The sequence below is a fragment of the Toxotes jaculatrix genome, chromosome 14 (assembly GCF_017976425.1).
Source record: "Toxotes jaculatrix isolate fToxJac2 chromosome 14, fToxJac2.pri, whole genome shotgun sequence".
Taxonomy (NCBI): Eukaryota; Metazoa; Chordata; class Actinopteri; family Toxotidae; genus Toxotes; species Toxotes jaculatrix.
In genome coordinates, this window is record NC_054407.1 from 18495857 (window position 1) to 18512097 (window position 16241).

Here is a 16241-nt window from a genome sequence, read left to right on the forward strand (position 1 = left end):
CACACTGCAAGTAAAAGACTGAGAAGAAGTCAAGTCACGTTTTTAAGTCTCCCCAGTGAAACATATCCTCTCAACCATATCTTCTTCCTGCTTGCTCTAAATGACTTGAATGTTGTGGGTCTCCTTCTTTACCCCTCATTTATTTTTGTTTTTCTGGCCATTTCTATCTGATCAGTTGTGGACCAGACAAATGTTTTGACACATCTTTCAATTGGACGGCAAATTCTTAAGTTGCATGTTGTTGGCTCTGATACTGCACTTTTAAAGGATAAGTCTGGTGATATTCTATATTTTTCTTATTCTCAGAGAATCCCATGAAGAGACCAAAACCAACAGTGAACTGATCCTACTAACAAGTATTGTCTGTGTAGCCAAAGCCTGAATCAGCTGATTGTTTTATGCCACAGACCTCCATTGTTGTCCAAAAAACTGTTTAAAATACATCAGTGAGCCACACTATTACACTGGGTGACATGTTCCTTCATTTCAGTGAACACAAAATAAACTGCAGCCGTACGTACTAACCAGTGCACCAAATCTGCAGCTGAAACTAGTTCCTAGTAAATTTCTTCCTGTTTGAGCAATGTTCCAAAATTTCCGTCTTTACAAATATGCTTGTGGCTGTGAATCAGACATGCTCAGGAACACCTGTTGGTTTTGGTCAGCATTTTTTTTTTACTTTTGAAGGATCATCGAACGGATGGATGTCATAATTTCCTGGCAGTGCAGAACTCAAAGACAAATGATTACTAAACTAAAAGAAAAAAACAGGAAAAAGACAAACTGTATATGAACAACCATTTTTATTCTTCATGTATGCATACGTTTTATGCTATTTTTGTAATCTGTTCCAAAATACTGTCTTGTAGAATTGTGTGACTTTGAGGAGGGGAGCTGTAACTGGCAGCAGCAGACCACTGATGACTTTGACTGGGTCCGACAGTCGGGCTCCACTCACAACCCCAACACGGGTCCAGACGCCGACCACACCACCAACACACCCGCGGGTCATTACTACTACCTGCCCTCGTCTGTTGCTGACCGTGCTGGCCAGACAGCCACAATGTCTTCACCACTGTACCCTGCAGGTCAGAGGGCCGCCAGTGTGTTCTCCACTGTCATCAGCCAATTCCTTTGAGATCTACTTTTCTCTAAAGAAAACTCAAATAACTAAGCAGTCTAAAGTTTACCGAGGTAAAGGGTTTAACAGTGACAGTGTTATGCTGCTGTGGCTAATTGGTGTAATATTTCACAAAAAAATGTTTTTTCCTTCCTATGGTCCTTCAGGCAAAGGAGCTTGTGTGCAGCTGTGGTATCACATGTATGGTAAAGGCATGGGGACGCTGAATGTTTACCAGCAAAGTGAAGAAGGGAAGGAAGCCCTGATTTTCTCTCAGACAGGAGACCAGGGTCGGCTATGGAGGTTCGCCCAGGCTTCACTGCTGCCCCGGGTTCAGCCTTACAGAGTGAGTACTAAGACTAAAATGATATCTAAAACTTTCTGTATATCCATTGAGCAGTTTCCATCATCATGTTGCTTTCTGTTTCAGATTGTGGTGAAAGGTGTGAAGGCCGGCCCCACCCAGGAGGGAGACATGGCTTTTGATGATGTACAGCTGACGGACGCTCAGTGTCCACCTCCTGGATTTTGTGACTTTGAGGGCAACATGTGTAGCTGGAGCAACCTTGGTGGAGGAGTCGACCAGGGGGACTGGCTCCGCAGCAGAGGAGCCTCTCCGAACCCCCACACCGGACCCAGTGTTGATCACACCACCAACTCAAAACATGGTTGGTAATAATTTACATAGTACATGGATCATAGTATCAGTACAGTTAAAACCAGCAAAACCAAGTCTGATCAGACAGTGAAATGTGCAATATTGTAGCTTTAGTGCTGCAGACCACCTGCACATACTTGTTCAAAATGATATTGACTACATCCACTTAAAATAAAATAAATATAAGAGCTTTTCTTGTCATTTATATTTTTGATGTCTCTTGCGATGCTTCCACCAGGTTACTATCTGTATGTGGACAGCTCAGTGGGTGAGTGGGGAGACACGTCCTTCCTGATTAGTGATGTGTTCCAGCCGTCCACCAGAGGGCACTGTCTCAAATTCTGGTACCACATGTATGGCAGCCATGTTGGGACTCTCAGAGTTTATGTAAATGACAGGTAACTGTTAACATCTGAGGGGGAGCAACATTAAACATGAACTGTGTATTAATTAACTGCTACAATACCCTAATTTAAATTGGTAATGTCCTGTCCCATAGAAAAATGCATACTGGTGGCAACGAAGAGGGGATTCTGAAGTGGATTGAGACGGGAAACAAGGGAGACAAGTGGCGGATGGCTAGTGTGTCTGTTAAACATGAAGAAGCATTCTGGGTAATGATAGGTTTCATCAGAGCAAATGCAAATAGTTTTATGACGAAAAAGTCAGGTTTTTTGTTTTGTCAGAGTCTATGGTCAAGCTTTTCTTGCTGTAGTTGTTTTGTTTGCTGGATTAACAGTCAATAACTACACATACACTTAAAACACCATGCACGGTTTTGGATCCATATTTACAGAAACAAAACTTCCCCCCAAAAATTGTATGTTCTGTGACACAGAACTGTTTTCTAATAAACTACAGCTGAAATGCAACAGCTTCATTTCAGTGGGGGGGGGAAATGTGTCCTCTGACCAAGTATAGAAGCTTTTACTTTAACCAGTTAAAGAACTGTTTTCTTGTGTGTTCTTTGAATTTTATCATTCATGTGCTGAAGTTGACGCCCCCCCGCCCCCTTTTTTTCTTTTTTAAATTTTTTGTCACAGTTTGTGTTTGCGTATCAGAGGGGGATGAATACAGGTGGGGATGCTGCTCTTGATGACATTTCCATCTTCCCTGGCGGCTGCTACTCAGATCCCCCTATCAACCCTCCTGATGGCAACAGTGGTAACTTGAAATCCTCCTTAGCTACTTCAACTGAGCATCTATCATAACTACTTTACTGTGGGGTATTTTACAGGAAATTAGAAAAAGAAAGAATCATTCTCTAATGTATAAGCTCATGTAAAATCATCATGTGTCTCTGTGTCTGCAGATATGTTGTCCATAGGCCTCGCAGTTGGTCTGACTCTGCTGGCTGGAGTCATCATCTCCGTGTTTCTCTTTATGCTGAACAGGAAACGTAGTGCAATGTACACGGCGATTGAAATGCATAAATAATTAACATAATATGCATAATAACATTGAAGAATTATCATTTATGTTGTTGGCTGACATTTCTGCTTGTGTGTTTTAGGAACCAGTCGACAATTATGAATAACGACGTAATTGACCAGAATTCTATGTTTGACCTCTTTGACTGCAAAATAGATGTAAGTAAGAGAGGATTTGATAACCAAGCATTTTGTCTTGACTCCAAAAAACACAGATGATAAAAGATGTTTTTCTTCCCAGGGCACGGAACATGGAACTGAATCTGACTTTTCTTTCTTCAACAAGCTGTATGATCCGTCGCCTGACACCACCATGGCTTCATCTGATGCTTAATCCAGATCATAGTCCAGATTAATAGTTATAGTAAAACAGATACCCCATAACCAATTTGTAAATAATGCCTGTGTACAAGGTAGTTTAATTCCACTAACATTTATTTAAGAGATGAAATGTTCATGTCATTGTGCTGAGAAAAATGGATAAAGGGATGTGATGGCAGTTCAGTGAGAATACATGTTGTGCCAAAAGTTTATAGTGTTTTAGTTCTAAGAAAATATTGTTTTCATTTTCCTTGATCAATTGACTGTTTGGTTTATGAAACCATCACAATTATCCCACAGTGACAAATGCTTGCTCTTTCCAAATAAATAAATAAATAAACTAAAATTACTCAAAGCAGCAAGTCCTTGCATCTGACAAGTGGGAACTATGTTAAAGTTACCTTTTTGTCAACTGAGTCTGGGATTGCTTGGCTCTGTTTCTGTACTGCTGTCATCTACAATCTGCTCTTAACAGCTCAGGAGAACTCTGGAGCTCGCTCACATTTAAGAGCATTTTAAGTCAGAAAAAGATTAACACCTTTTATTTCTAAATTGGTGAGTAGGAGTTAAAAAAAAACTGAGGAATTCTGCTTTTTCTTACAAAATCCAAATTTTCAGTTTTTTCAGGGCGCAGGTTGTTAAACATTAAGTGCTTTTGGAGACGACCATAAAATGCAGGTACATCTTCGCCGCTCCTGCGTATAATTTCGGATGAATTTGGGAGATTAGACGCCAAGAGCTGGGATGTACAAGCCTCCCTATCGCTCGGTCGCAGTCATATTTTTTTCCCCTTTCAGACAAACGTAGACATGCGAACACATATATCCACAAGCAGAAAAAAACAGCAGACATTGCTTAAAGCCAGACAAGCCCTGTAAACCATGTGAGACATGTTACGCTGAACGGACCGACCCCTTTTACATGTGACTGAAGTCGCACAGGGAGCCGCAGGAAGCGTCTGAGAGCTGCACGGAAAGAACAATGGGAGTTCAAGTGGATACCATAAGACCAGGAGACGGTGAGGTTTTCTTTATTATTATTATTTTAATATGTCGATGTTTTAATATTATATTTTTCGTTTTTTTAAAATACAGCATTTTAAACCAACGTTTTCTCCCTTTAGGAGCGACTTTTCCGCAAAGAGGGAGGACTGTTACCGTGCACTACGTTGGTAAGACACGGTGAAAGGCTTCATTCACCCATTTTTACTTGAAATAGCCGATATTACCCGGTCAAGTATATGCCTTTATTCGATTTTAAATTGAAATCGCATTGTTTCGCGGTTGGGGAATATGCCCATTTGCTTTCTTGCGGAGAATTAGACGAGGAGATCGTTGCCACTCGTGTGAATGAGGCTAACGTTATAGCCTATCTTATAGCCTAGCCTAGCCTAGCTTAGCTTAGCTGGAAATGAGAGCGGAAACGGATAGCCTGGCTGTGTTCGTCTGCTAACCAGCGCTCACCAGTCAACGCGTTATGTAATTTCTTTAAAACCGAAATGTAACATCAACATTTTTCTTGCCAGATCCAGGCCAGCGGTTTCCCCATATGCCCTGTGTTTGAGCTAAGCTAAACCGTGCTAACGGGATCCTGGCTGTAGCTTGAACATGAATGCACAGACACGACAGAGGTGTCGATCTTCTCAACCTGAACTGTCGAGCTATCCCTTAACCGGTGTAATTCTGCCTCAGTGTGTGCACCGATTAATGAATTTAACAATGCTGTATTTTAGTGCTACAAACACGCTTGAGATGTAATATTTGTGGAGGCATTATGTAACCATAGGGCGTATGGCTGCAGCAGATTATTGGAGAATTGGATCCTTACATTTTAGAAGTGGAAATCAGGGAGTGTTCGGCATTTTTGCCTTAGAAGTTGCTGTTAATTAATCATTGATCAGCTAATTCTTGAATTGACTAACCGTCACAGCGTGTTGTTGAACAGGCACGCTGACAAATGGGAAAAAGTTCGACTCCTCCAGGGACCGGGGCGAGCCCTTCCAGTTCAAACTTGGAGCGGGCGAAGTAATTCGTGGTTGGGATGAAGGTGTAGCTCAGGTAAGGAGAGGAATTTTGAAGGGGCAATCCACTGATTTTACACATCAAAATCGGTTTACTTTCAATGATAGATTCACTCCACGATTGCCAGAGCCAGCTGGCCACCTGAGACAGCATTTGCCCTGCAGCAGGTTCATATATAATGTAACTGTTCACATTGTCAGATTTATGGGCAAAAATGGCAAATTTATCCATTTAAAATGAAATCCAAAACACTGTGCAAAAAGAGAAGGGGCCAAATCACTGTATGTTGTATAGACATTTTATATATTATGCAACCTTATCTGGATAAACTGGCCAGCTCTGCAAACAGTTGTATAATTTCTCGGGAGAAGATTTTCAAAGCCCGAGAGACTGTCTAACAGTGTCTCAGTTCAGTTTATAACAGAAGGTGTGACTTACAAAATGGTTAAGAGTTTAAGAGCGGCATTTAGCAGACAAACAAGTATTGCTATGTGATGGAAAATCTAGACAACAGTGTTTCTGGATCTTGATGCATACTAGGGACTTAAAGCCGGGATGTCTCTGCCTCTGTTGTGTAACTCTCTGTAACAGATGCCATAAAGAAAAATTATCTACTCAGTATTAAAACCACCTTATTACCTTTTATGTAACTTGGTCTTTATCTTCTCAACAGATGAGCCTTGGCCAGGTGGCCAGGTTGACCTGCACGCCGGACTTTGCATACGGCAGCAGAGGATACCCACCCATCATCCCAGCAAATGCCACTCTCGTCTTTGAAGTGGAGCTTCTTAAATGTTGAGTGTTTAAGGCGAAGGTTGCCCTCCTGATTTTTTTCATTCCACCCACATCTTTGACACAAATAACTGTTTAATTAAAGGTGCTGTCATTTATACACAAGGACAAATCATTATAGAAATAATTTTGATATCCTGATATAGTTGAGACAAATGAGACCATGCTAATGCCAGTGGTATTCTTGGTGCTAAGATGACAGTCTTAATCAATCTTAAAGGAATAACGTGACATTATGGGGAAAATACTTATTTGATATATATATTTTTTGGTAGAGAGTAATGTGAGAATTAATGGTTTCAGATCAGCCTACCAATACCTCTAAAGCTCGGTCATTGATACATAATATTTTGTTTGCTTAATCCATCCAAAAAAGTGTCATAATGACGTGGTTTTAAAGGGGTGGGGGGGTGGTGTCTTGGGCAGTTTCTTGAGTGGGTGCAGTAACAGACTGGCTAGCTGTTTACTGTCTTTGTGCTACAGTTACAGCTACAAGTTCTGCTAATCAGCTGCTGTCTGTAGCTTCATGTTTACCAGGCAGACATGGGTGGTATCAGTCCTATCCAGCTCTTAGCAAGATATTGTCCCCAAAATGTCAAATTATCCCTATAAAATAAATAAATAAAAATCCAACGTGTTGTTTAGTAAACTTCCAGGTTTATTTGGCCTTTATTCTTATTTTTTCCTTTTGAATATTTGACACATCCTTTAGTTATAAAATAGCACGAAAGATACACAAAGGAATAAGAGCAAAAAACAATGGAACTTTAGAAAGAGTGAACCAGTGGCACTAAATACATGTTGGAGGATGCCAGCCTTTTCAGTATATATTGCATTTTATCAAAAAGTCACATTTAACACCTTTTAATAAACAGCTTATTTGTTGTTTTTTCCCCCCAGCATGAATTTATCCCTTAAATTGTTCCATTGAGTTGGCAGCTTAAACCTTTGACTCAGTGTAAAGAGACTTTGTATTTGATTTCTTTTCCATCCTTACCTGTGTTGCCATTTCTAATATTAGGAGCAGATTTTGAAACCCATTCCTTAATACAATACTCTTGGGTCTTTGTCGAGTTATAGGCCTGAAGTGCTCTTGTATTGTTTTATTTCTTCAGTGTATCATCCATTAGAAATCGACTTGTGGGTATTGCATTCTTGCATTAAAAAAAACAGGATACTGTATATATGTTTCATTCATGGTTTCATTTCACGCTTAATACACAAAGCTATGCATATTGGAATATGATTATTTTTCGAAAATAATATTGTCATCAATCTGGATTCTGTTCAGCAAGTTTAAGTGCTTTGCACTCAACAGACCACAGCGGGCTGCACAGATTCATTCAAAAAACATGGCCAGTGCTGGAAAGTTATAAAACACATGTACCCAAGTATTGTACTTTAATTGAATTTCCATTTTACATTGCTTTGTACTTGTACTTCTCTATAAGTCAGAGGCATATTACATTGTATTTTGTTTTTTTTTTTTACTTCACTGCTTTTGTTTTAAAACTTTTTACCAGTTGCTTTCCAGGTTCAATTTAAAAATACAGCATAGCTATTTTCTATCACTCTGATTACTAATATTTTGCCGTTTATGTCCTGATGCTGTACTTATGCTGGCCATCAAATACTCAAAAACACAGCTCTGTTTTCATGCATAAAGATGGTGCATGCTATCTTTAATTTACCAATCATATTACTCCTCCATTTACACAGATTATGGACAATAGTGTTCTAATGATATCCGCGTGTCTAGTTTCACAGGTTTATTGTAGCTGTGATCCACTTTTTGTGTGTTTGTTCATCCTGTCACAGTTTATAATTATGGGATTCTAAGCAAGTCTTAATTATAAATCATTACACTATCCATGATCCAGCGACATCGAGTGGAGAAAGCTGGTATTACATGAGGGACTTCTGCTGCCTTCACTTGCCTCTCATATCCTGATGGAAATTTTAAGAGAGAGCCTAACCACGCTGAACTCTGTATGGTTCAAGGACTCTCAGAAAGTTTTACTGTTAAAAAAAAAAAGACATTACAGATAGCTTGGTGCTATGATTTAGAAATTCAGATAATGTCTATTTGACCTCACATTAAATGATGGGCTTAGTCAGTTACTTGGTCTCCTCCCTCTTTTCTGCAAAAAGAACATAATGTAAGACGTGCACCGTTTATGTGGATACAATAGTATTCTGTGTTTGGACCTACAATTTTGACAAATCCGACATCACCTGAAGGCAGCGGGGTTTCTGCGAGGACAGGCATCACCAGCAGCGTTTCATTCCGGTCAGAGCTGAACCTGCGCACCGTTGTGTTTGCGGACAAAAGTTTAACATGACGAGAAACTTTGTGTTACGAAAATAGTTTGCCCGGTTTATTTTCCTTTTCCTTACTAGACAAGTGGGTACTTTTTCTTTTTATGTAAATTGACAGCTGCCTGCAGTGAGACGTTGGAGGTTCCCAGTCACTAACTGGCGCAAACACACGTTGCGCTTATTCGTGTGTTTCTTTGCGCCTTGGAGCCGCTTTAACGAAGTGAGGGGAAGGATGGCGGTGACCGTGTCAAAGACAGTTCATCTCATCACAGGACTGGTCATTGTTTTCCAGTTTCAAATAAGCTTCATGAAGCTGAAATCTGCCGGTGGTAAGTCATAAAAATTATTATGCTTAATCCGCAAAGATATATATGTTTACTACTAAAAGCAATGATTGTGATTGAGATATATATCCTAAAATGTATTAGTATTCAGTTTAGTACTCAGTGTTTTCACGTGTCTTTATTCTTGGATGAGTGATAACATTTAGACCACTGATGGATAACGAATATCATTTAAACAGGTACTAATTCTCACTTTAGAAAGACACCTTGTAAAATAAATACTTTTTCTCTTGCTGTGACTGTTGAAGAAATATTCACTTTCATGTATATCTATGATTGTTTGTACTAACACATCCAGCCACCAGGTGGGGAATTTTTATTTTGAAGGAGCTGATAGAGAATCTGACTAACGGTGTAATCAGGTTCAGGTGCGATGCTGCTGCTTTGACTGGCGGTCTTTGTGGTTTTCTGTGGAACATCTTATTTATTTTTAATGAAAAGGCAACGGAGGACTATGCTACAGCCACAGCTGGTAAGCTGTGTCGAACTCCGTGATACATCTGACTTTTACTGGTCTACTAACTCTGCATTTCAACTAAATCTCTGTAGCAGCTCCGCAGTGGCAGTAGCAGCAACTACTGATAAAATTTCTGTTGTTACCAGCAGAGCTGCTCTGTATTCTTGATATCTGCACTACTAGAGATTATGTAGCATCAGTGCACAGCCCACGTCACACCAACACACACACAGGTGGAGGGTTATGTGGCCTCTGGAGCCACGGGGCCACCCTGTGACAGAAATATAGACACAACACCCACTGCTGTCCGGCCTCACATGCCTGGTCCCGGACCTGCTGGTGTGAAGAATGCGAAGCATGCTTTCACCCTCCGCTGTGAAGAGAGAAGTTAGGACGCACTGTTGTCACTGGAGGGGTAGAGAGACGGGGTGGCCGCACATGTTTGCCACATGGCACAGGATGAGGGATTGTTTATGTCCTGTTGCTTGTGAGAAGATGATGCAGGAATCAGTTTACTGATGTTTGAGATGTTCGAGGAGGGGGTTCTGCACGATTTTCAGTTGTAATTTTAGCTGTTTTAGAGAGATGTTGATTATGATTTCATTATATTATATTATACTATACTTTTATTTTGTTTTCACTTCACTTATTCTAGAATTTTTTTTTCTCTTACCACACACTATGCAATTTTCCTCTTTTCTTCATTTTCAACTGGGAGTTGCAAGTAACAGTAAGAATTTCCCTATGGGGATTAATAAAGTTATTCTGATTCTGATTCTGATGGTCATGACATGGCATAAACTAAACTAAAGCTCCTCTTAAACAGTTTAAACACATTAAGACAAAGATATGATGACAGCAGCAACTTATCTCCCTCTCCCTCGTCTTTGATTCCTAAGGAGTCTACCGTACTGACACACAGGGGCTGCCTTCTCCAGAGGGAAGGCTGCATGTAAACATCGGGAGTCACAGGCCCAGGGAGAGGAGGTGGGCATCCAGGCCCCGGTCCGGGGCCCCTGGCTGGGCTGCAGATAAGAGAGGCCACTACAGAAACCAGCATCAACCAGAAGAGTCAGATCCAGACCTGCTGATGGGCAATTCTACACAGATAGTGGTAGGTTTTTTTCTACAGCCAAGAAAATTTTATTAGATGAAATTAATTAATTAATTAATATTCGTTTAAATATTAGATCTAATTCATGTATGCCTGTGTTTCTGAACACTTTAAAGTATAACCGCTAAAAGTTAATCTCCCAGAAGGTAATGAGATTTGAATAATAGACCAGTATATGGCAATGTAAAATAGAAAACATTTTTGGAATCTACTGTGAATCAGGTGTACATATGAAGACTTATGGAGCAAACAAAGTAAAAAAAAAAGAGAGAGATAGATAGATCGGAATATTTAGTGTATGTTTAAAGGATTTAAATACCTATACTCATATTTTTCCACAGCACATTGATCACGCCTACTACACATCTAAAATATACAGTCCTGGAGACACAGCCAGTAAAGAGCTGTGGGTGAACATCGATGAGATGGAGGAGGATGAGTGGAAGGTCCGTGGCTTCCTGTCCAGCACCCACAGACAGGCTGAGGTATGAAATCAGTCCGTATGAATAAATGGGACAATCTGTGTTTTTATGCAAATTAAACAGCAGCTGTAGAGGATATTTAGAAGGCAACATAGTTTACTTGGACTTACTGGAATAAGAACTGTCCATCAGTGCATTACAGTTGTTGTTGAAATGCACCATATTAGAACAAAAAAATGATTTAACTCTAACTTGGTTGCAGTGAAGCTTTATTTTACATATTTACATTGCTGCACTTTGCTTACGTTTGCTTCCAGAGAGTGAATCTTTCCTTCGACTTTCCTTTCTATGGACACATACTAAGGGAAATCACAGTGGCAACCGGAGGTGAGTCACATGATGACTCTTCTTCATAGCTCAGAATGATAAGACTGTAGTTTGAGATGTTGTCTTAATTTGAGCCTCACGTATATACTGTACAGAGCTACATTATATGATTTCAAAGTGAATTCTTATTCTGTTTTTTTAATTCCTTCCCTTCATTGCACAGTGCGTATTTAGGTTACGCTAGGCCAAGATTTAACTGAGTAAAGCAGTTTAAATATCTGGTAGGTAGGAGGGAGGGGCCCATTGTCTCATAAGTTAACCAGGATTGAATGTATGTCGTGAATTAAATGAAATGACAGATGCTAACTCTGCATGTTTGTCTCTTGCAGGTTTCATTTACACTGGGGATATAATTCACCGGATGCTCACAGCCACTCAGTACATCGCCCCTCTGATGGCTAATTTTGACCCAAGCCTTTCCAAAAACTCCACTGTGCTTTACTTTGATAATGGTAAGAGAGATGCAGGGTTTCCATTACCCCCATTTTACTTTCATCAATTGTGGTTTTTAATTTGTGGATCTGCTGTATAATATTTTTACTAAAGATATGTGCATGGGTGCACATGTGTGTTCATGTCTATCCTTTAGGGACTGCCTTGGTGGTTCAGTGGAACCAGATTCACCTCCAGGACGTCAGTCTGGGTACTTTCACCTTCCAGGCTGCACTGCACAGTGACGGACGGATTGTCTTTGCATACAAAGAGGTGACTTCTATTTTCTTCATGCCATCCTCGTTTTAATGCAGAACCAGTTTAATCAGCTCTTTCTTTTTCTTTCATAGATTCCTGTTGACATCAGCAACATCAGCACTGAGAACCATCCTGTCAAAGTGGGCTTATCAGATGCTTTTGTAGTCCTTCATGAGATAGAGCAGATCCCCAGTAAGTGGCAGATTTGTTCTGTAAAATCTTTACAAAAGTATTTTTCTTGCCACAATTTTAGCAGCCAAATTATTCAACAAAATTTCAGATATCACCAATAACTGACATCAGATCTTTTCTGATGTTTCCAGATGTTCGGAGGAGAACCATCTATGAGTATCACAAAGTCGACATCCTCAAGTCCAAAATCTCCAGCTCTACAGCTGTGGAGATGCTACCTCTTCCTAGTAAGTTGATGGCACATTGTTTTCACACTCTCCTGCTTCTCATAAGTTCCATTTATTTTATTCATTTTAAAAATCTGTTACTTTTTAGAGCCAATCACATTATAGAAAAAAAGTGACTTTGTAAATTTAGCAAATATACAGAAACCGATAATAGTAGATGTTATGAATTTCCAGAGGCCAAAGCTGTCTCTTCCTCCTGACTCCTCACTGTTTTCCTCATTCTCAGCATGTCTGCAGTTCTCCAGCTGTGGTCCATGTGTCACTTCTCAGATTGGCTTTAACTGCAGTTGGTGCAGTCGGCTACAAAGGTAAACTGGGAAAGCACACAGAGAGCACATACCACTGAGAGGACTTCACATCCCTCAAAATGAAATTTAATAATATGTAAATGTTAGGAATCCATTAAAATACACGCAGAGATAGACTATCATGGCTAATGGCAGCTACGATTTGAAAAATACTTATATATATTATGAAAGTGTAAAATGTAAAATAATGTAACTTTTGGGGCCAGTAAAACAATGTACTGTATAAGATGAAATATTTTATTAGTTAAACTCATGTGACATCTGAGATGTTTTGAGTATAATATCAAAAATGATCTCAGATGATAACTTCAGACAAATATACAAAAAAGTTTTCATATATTTGTTTTTTACTGCATTCTGCCTACTGGAGTATAAATAGCAATAAGTAAGAAATAAGTGATTGTTGTCCACACCTTTATTCAGATCAGTTTCTTTTTATTTAAACATTGTCTGATAAATAAAAAATAGCAGCTGCCTGCAAAAGTTTTTCAAACAGAAAGAATTTGGTTGTGAAAAACCTGGAAAACTTGATTCAAACTTGTCACTCATATACTTCATACCTGGATCAATTTATGTTTCTAAATAGATTTATGTTTGTAAACAAAACATAAAGCTGTAGTTAAACCTTTCCGTATTCTTCATATGTGTAAAAATTTATATATATATAATTGTATTTATTTTTTTATTTTTTATTTTCTCAGATGCTCCAGTGGCTTTGATCGTAACCGGCAGGACTGGGTCGACCTTGGCTGTCCAGATGAGGTTCTCATTATTTTTGCATTTCAGTTTACCCAGAATAGAACTCAGTTACATTTCTGTCTTTCTGCACAAAAGATGATGATACCGATGTTTCTTTTCCCAGAGACGGGATCCCCGGTGTCTCCAAACAACAGACGTCACAAACACCTCATCTCACCATCTGACGCACACGACCACTCCTGTTACAGCGACCGCAGTGCAGCAGAGGACCTCCATCATGGCCTCCACTCCCCTCAGCAGGACGTCCATTGTCACCAACCCCTCAACACACAGCAGCACAAGCAGAAGAATATCCACTCCACAGCCTCCTACCAGCAAACCTGCAGAGAGTAAGCTGACAGATGAACAATCTTGAGTTTTCTTTTTGTTTTCTAATGTATCCTACAACCAACAATCCAGACAGACATTGTACAGCTCAGGGCAGGACAGATGTCATTACCGTCTCTTGAATTAATGTTTGTTGTCGTTGCACAGTATCCACACCCAGTGTGTTCTGTAAGGTCCGACAGTGTGAGGGTCAAGTGGTCAGCTATTTCCCAGGCCTCTGTTAGCTCAGAGCTGAGCATATACAGCGCCATGTTAAATACTGCATAGTGTCCTCAGCTACTGAAGGATGACTCAATATATGTGCATCACTCTGTGGCCTGGTTGGGTCAGAGTATAGGAGGGCTGTTATCTTTGGCTGCAGTGGCTATTGTTTGTGACCTGAAAGGACTGGAATGTCCTGCTCAGACAAAAGTATAGCAGTTACTTTACTGATATTTTACTTAAGCAGAAGAAGTACGTGATTGTTATTTGTAGTATTAATTGTAATTTGTCTAAGTGAACTAATTGTTTACTGCAAATGGCTCAATCTTTCGTGTTCTACGTGAGGAGTTAACGTGTGCATTTTATGAGATTTGACCTGAAGTCAAGTGCGCTATATTCCCTCAGCTAACACACGAAAGTTGAATGAAAATTGCTGCCTTTAAAAACTACTGCACTGTTGGATTTTCTCTTGTAATTGTAAGACTTGTAAAAATATTATTTTCCCAGAGATGTTTTTAGATTCCCCACACCACAAACAGTTAAAAAAATGGATGCATAGGACAGCTGTCATACTAAATGTCGTGCCATCATGTTTCATGTTTTTGTTTTGTTTTCTAGATGACACAAAGATCTCTCTGCACATCAATGAAACACGTAAGTCATTCATTGTTGTCTGCCTCAGTGTGTATCTTTAAACATATTGATCTGTAGTGGATTTGAGAGCTCAAAGCACTGCAACTTAGGAAAACATCTTTTTACCATTTCAGTTACAAATGTGCAGCATTTAGTAAAAAAAAAAAAAAAAAAAGAATTTAAAAATTAAAAATACAGATATTTTACTGAGATTATGTATTTGTGCATAAAACCTTCAGTGCAACTCTCAGCATCATATTTGAATCTGATTTGCTTGAAACTTGAGTCTGACTCCCTGAGTGTCACCCTCACCTGTACAGCAGGAGACAAGGAGAACACAGGAGAGCGTGATGAGCGGCTGCAGATCGGTCTCCTGGTGGGCATCGTCATGATGATGGTCATCATGGCAGCAGCCGTCCTCCTGTCCGTTTACATGTACAACCACCCCACCTCCAGCGCCAGCCTCTTCTTCATGGAGGTCAGTGACACACAGCTGCTGTCCACATCTGTACTAACCATTTGGATAAACTGAGGTCTCAGAGCTCGCAATAATCAACCTCCCTGAAGAATCATGCTTTTTTTAATTTGGATTTTATATCTTCTGGTTTCAGTTCATGTTCTCATGCAATTAAAATCACACGCAGAGACTTGAAAATTAATGTTGTACTGAACTACACTATTCTGTTTCTAATTTTTTCTGTCTTTCCCGTTCGAGGTGGGAAGGATATTAGAAGCAAATCAGTATATCAATATAATGAAGTCCAGTACAACACCAACATCACTAGCTATAATCTCAGTACTAAAACATAATTGAATTAACTCTTAGGACGTCAGCAAAATCCGAACTTAAGAAGCATCATGCAAGTAGGTATAGTGTGTGTGTGTGTGTGTGTGTATATACACACACATATATATGATACAGTTTATTTTCCCCAATACAGCTCAGAAAACACTGATTTATATTGATTTGACAATAACTTTCTCAATACTATATGCAAATTTTTCTTTAGCATTCCCATTTGTGTACTCATTTTGTTATTCTCCCCACCCTCCACAGCGGCGGCCAACCCGCTGGCCAATCATGAAGTTCAGGCGGGGGTCTGGTCGCCCCTCGTACGCCGAGGTGGAGGCTCCCGGTCAGGACAAAGACAGCACGGTGGTCATCGACCCCAAACAGTCTTTTGTCATGTCAGACAGAAGAGAGAGCGAACAGAAAGAAGGATTCATAGTTCCTGATCAGAGAGAGCGCTTCCTAGTCTCAGAGAGCTCCTGACCAAAACTACATATCCCAGCAGGCTTTGGGGACAGAGCTGGTTCTCTATGTGAGTTAGCATTCCTTCCTTGAATGCTGATACATTTTTCAGTTTAGTTGTCGCTCAATCTCACTTTAAGGACAGAAATTGAGCATTGAAAAAGGAAAATGTTAAACATCTGAGAAAACTGTAACTACAAATTATTTTATGCAGCAGTTTGGCTTCATGTTTGCATTGGCTTGGTGAACCATAGAACTGTTTTAATG

At 39.8% G+C, this 16241-nt stretch overlaps 2 protein-coding genes across 2 annotated transcripts; both read left to right on the forward strand.

Annotated features, from left to right (window-relative positions):
* The first annotated feature begins 4409 nt into the window (after positions 1-4409).
* Positions 4410-7524, forward strand: LOC121193530 (peptidyl-prolyl cis-trans isomerase FKBP1A-like). The gene is made up of 4 exons (XM_041055873.1): positions 4410-4547; positions 4653-4700; positions 5474-5586; positions 6224-7524. The coding sequence occupies exons 1-4, from the start codon at positions 4511-4513 to the stop codon at positions 6347-6349; spliced, it is 324 nt and encodes a 107-aa protein (XP_040911807.1). The 5' UTR covers positions 4410-4510; the 3' UTR covers positions 6350-7524.
* A 1369-nt stretch (positions 7525-8893) lies between these two features.
* Positions 8894-16184, forward strand: LOC121193566 (plexin domain-containing protein 2-like). The gene is made up of 14 exons (XM_041055932.1): positions 8894-8990; positions 10362-10576; positions 10918-11061; positions 11316-11385; positions 11715-11837; positions 11975-12090; positions 12168-12267; positions 12399-12494; positions 12721-12802; positions 13504-13564; positions 13665-13890; positions 14708-14743; positions 15043-15200; positions 15780-16184. The coding sequence occupies exons 1-14, from the start codon at positions 8894-8896 to the stop codon at positions 15993-15995; spliced, it is 1740 nt and encodes a 579-aa protein (XP_040911866.1). The 3' UTR covers positions 15996-16184.
* The last annotated feature ends 57 nt before the right edge of the window (positions 16185-16241 follow it).

Bases quoted from the DNA above. Each gene is read 5' to 3' on its own strand.
- LOC121193566 (XM_041055932.1), top strand. From the start codon at position 8,894: ATGGCGGTGACCGTGTCAAAGACAGTTCATCTCATCACAGGACTGGTC. The intron at 10,577-10,917 runs GTAGGTTTTTTT...ATTTTTCCACAG, and splicing joins GCAATTCTACACAGATAGTG to CACATTGATCACGCCTACTA. The intron at 12,268-12,398 runs GTAAGTGGCAGA...TGATGTTTCCAG, and splicing joins TGAGATAGAGCAGATCCCCA to ATGTTCGGAGGAGAACCATC.
- LOC121193530 (XM_041055873.1), top strand. From the start codon at position 4,511: ATGGGAGTTCAAGTGGATACCATAAGACCAGGAGACG. The intron at 4,548-4,652 runs GTGAGGTTTTCT...TTCTCCCTTTAG, and splicing joins TACCATAAGACCAGGAGACG to GAGCGACTTTTCCGCAAAGA. The intron at 4,701-5,473 runs GTAAGACACGGT...GTTGTTGAACAG, and splicing joins TGTTACCGTGCACTACGTTG to GCACGCTGACAAATGGGAAA.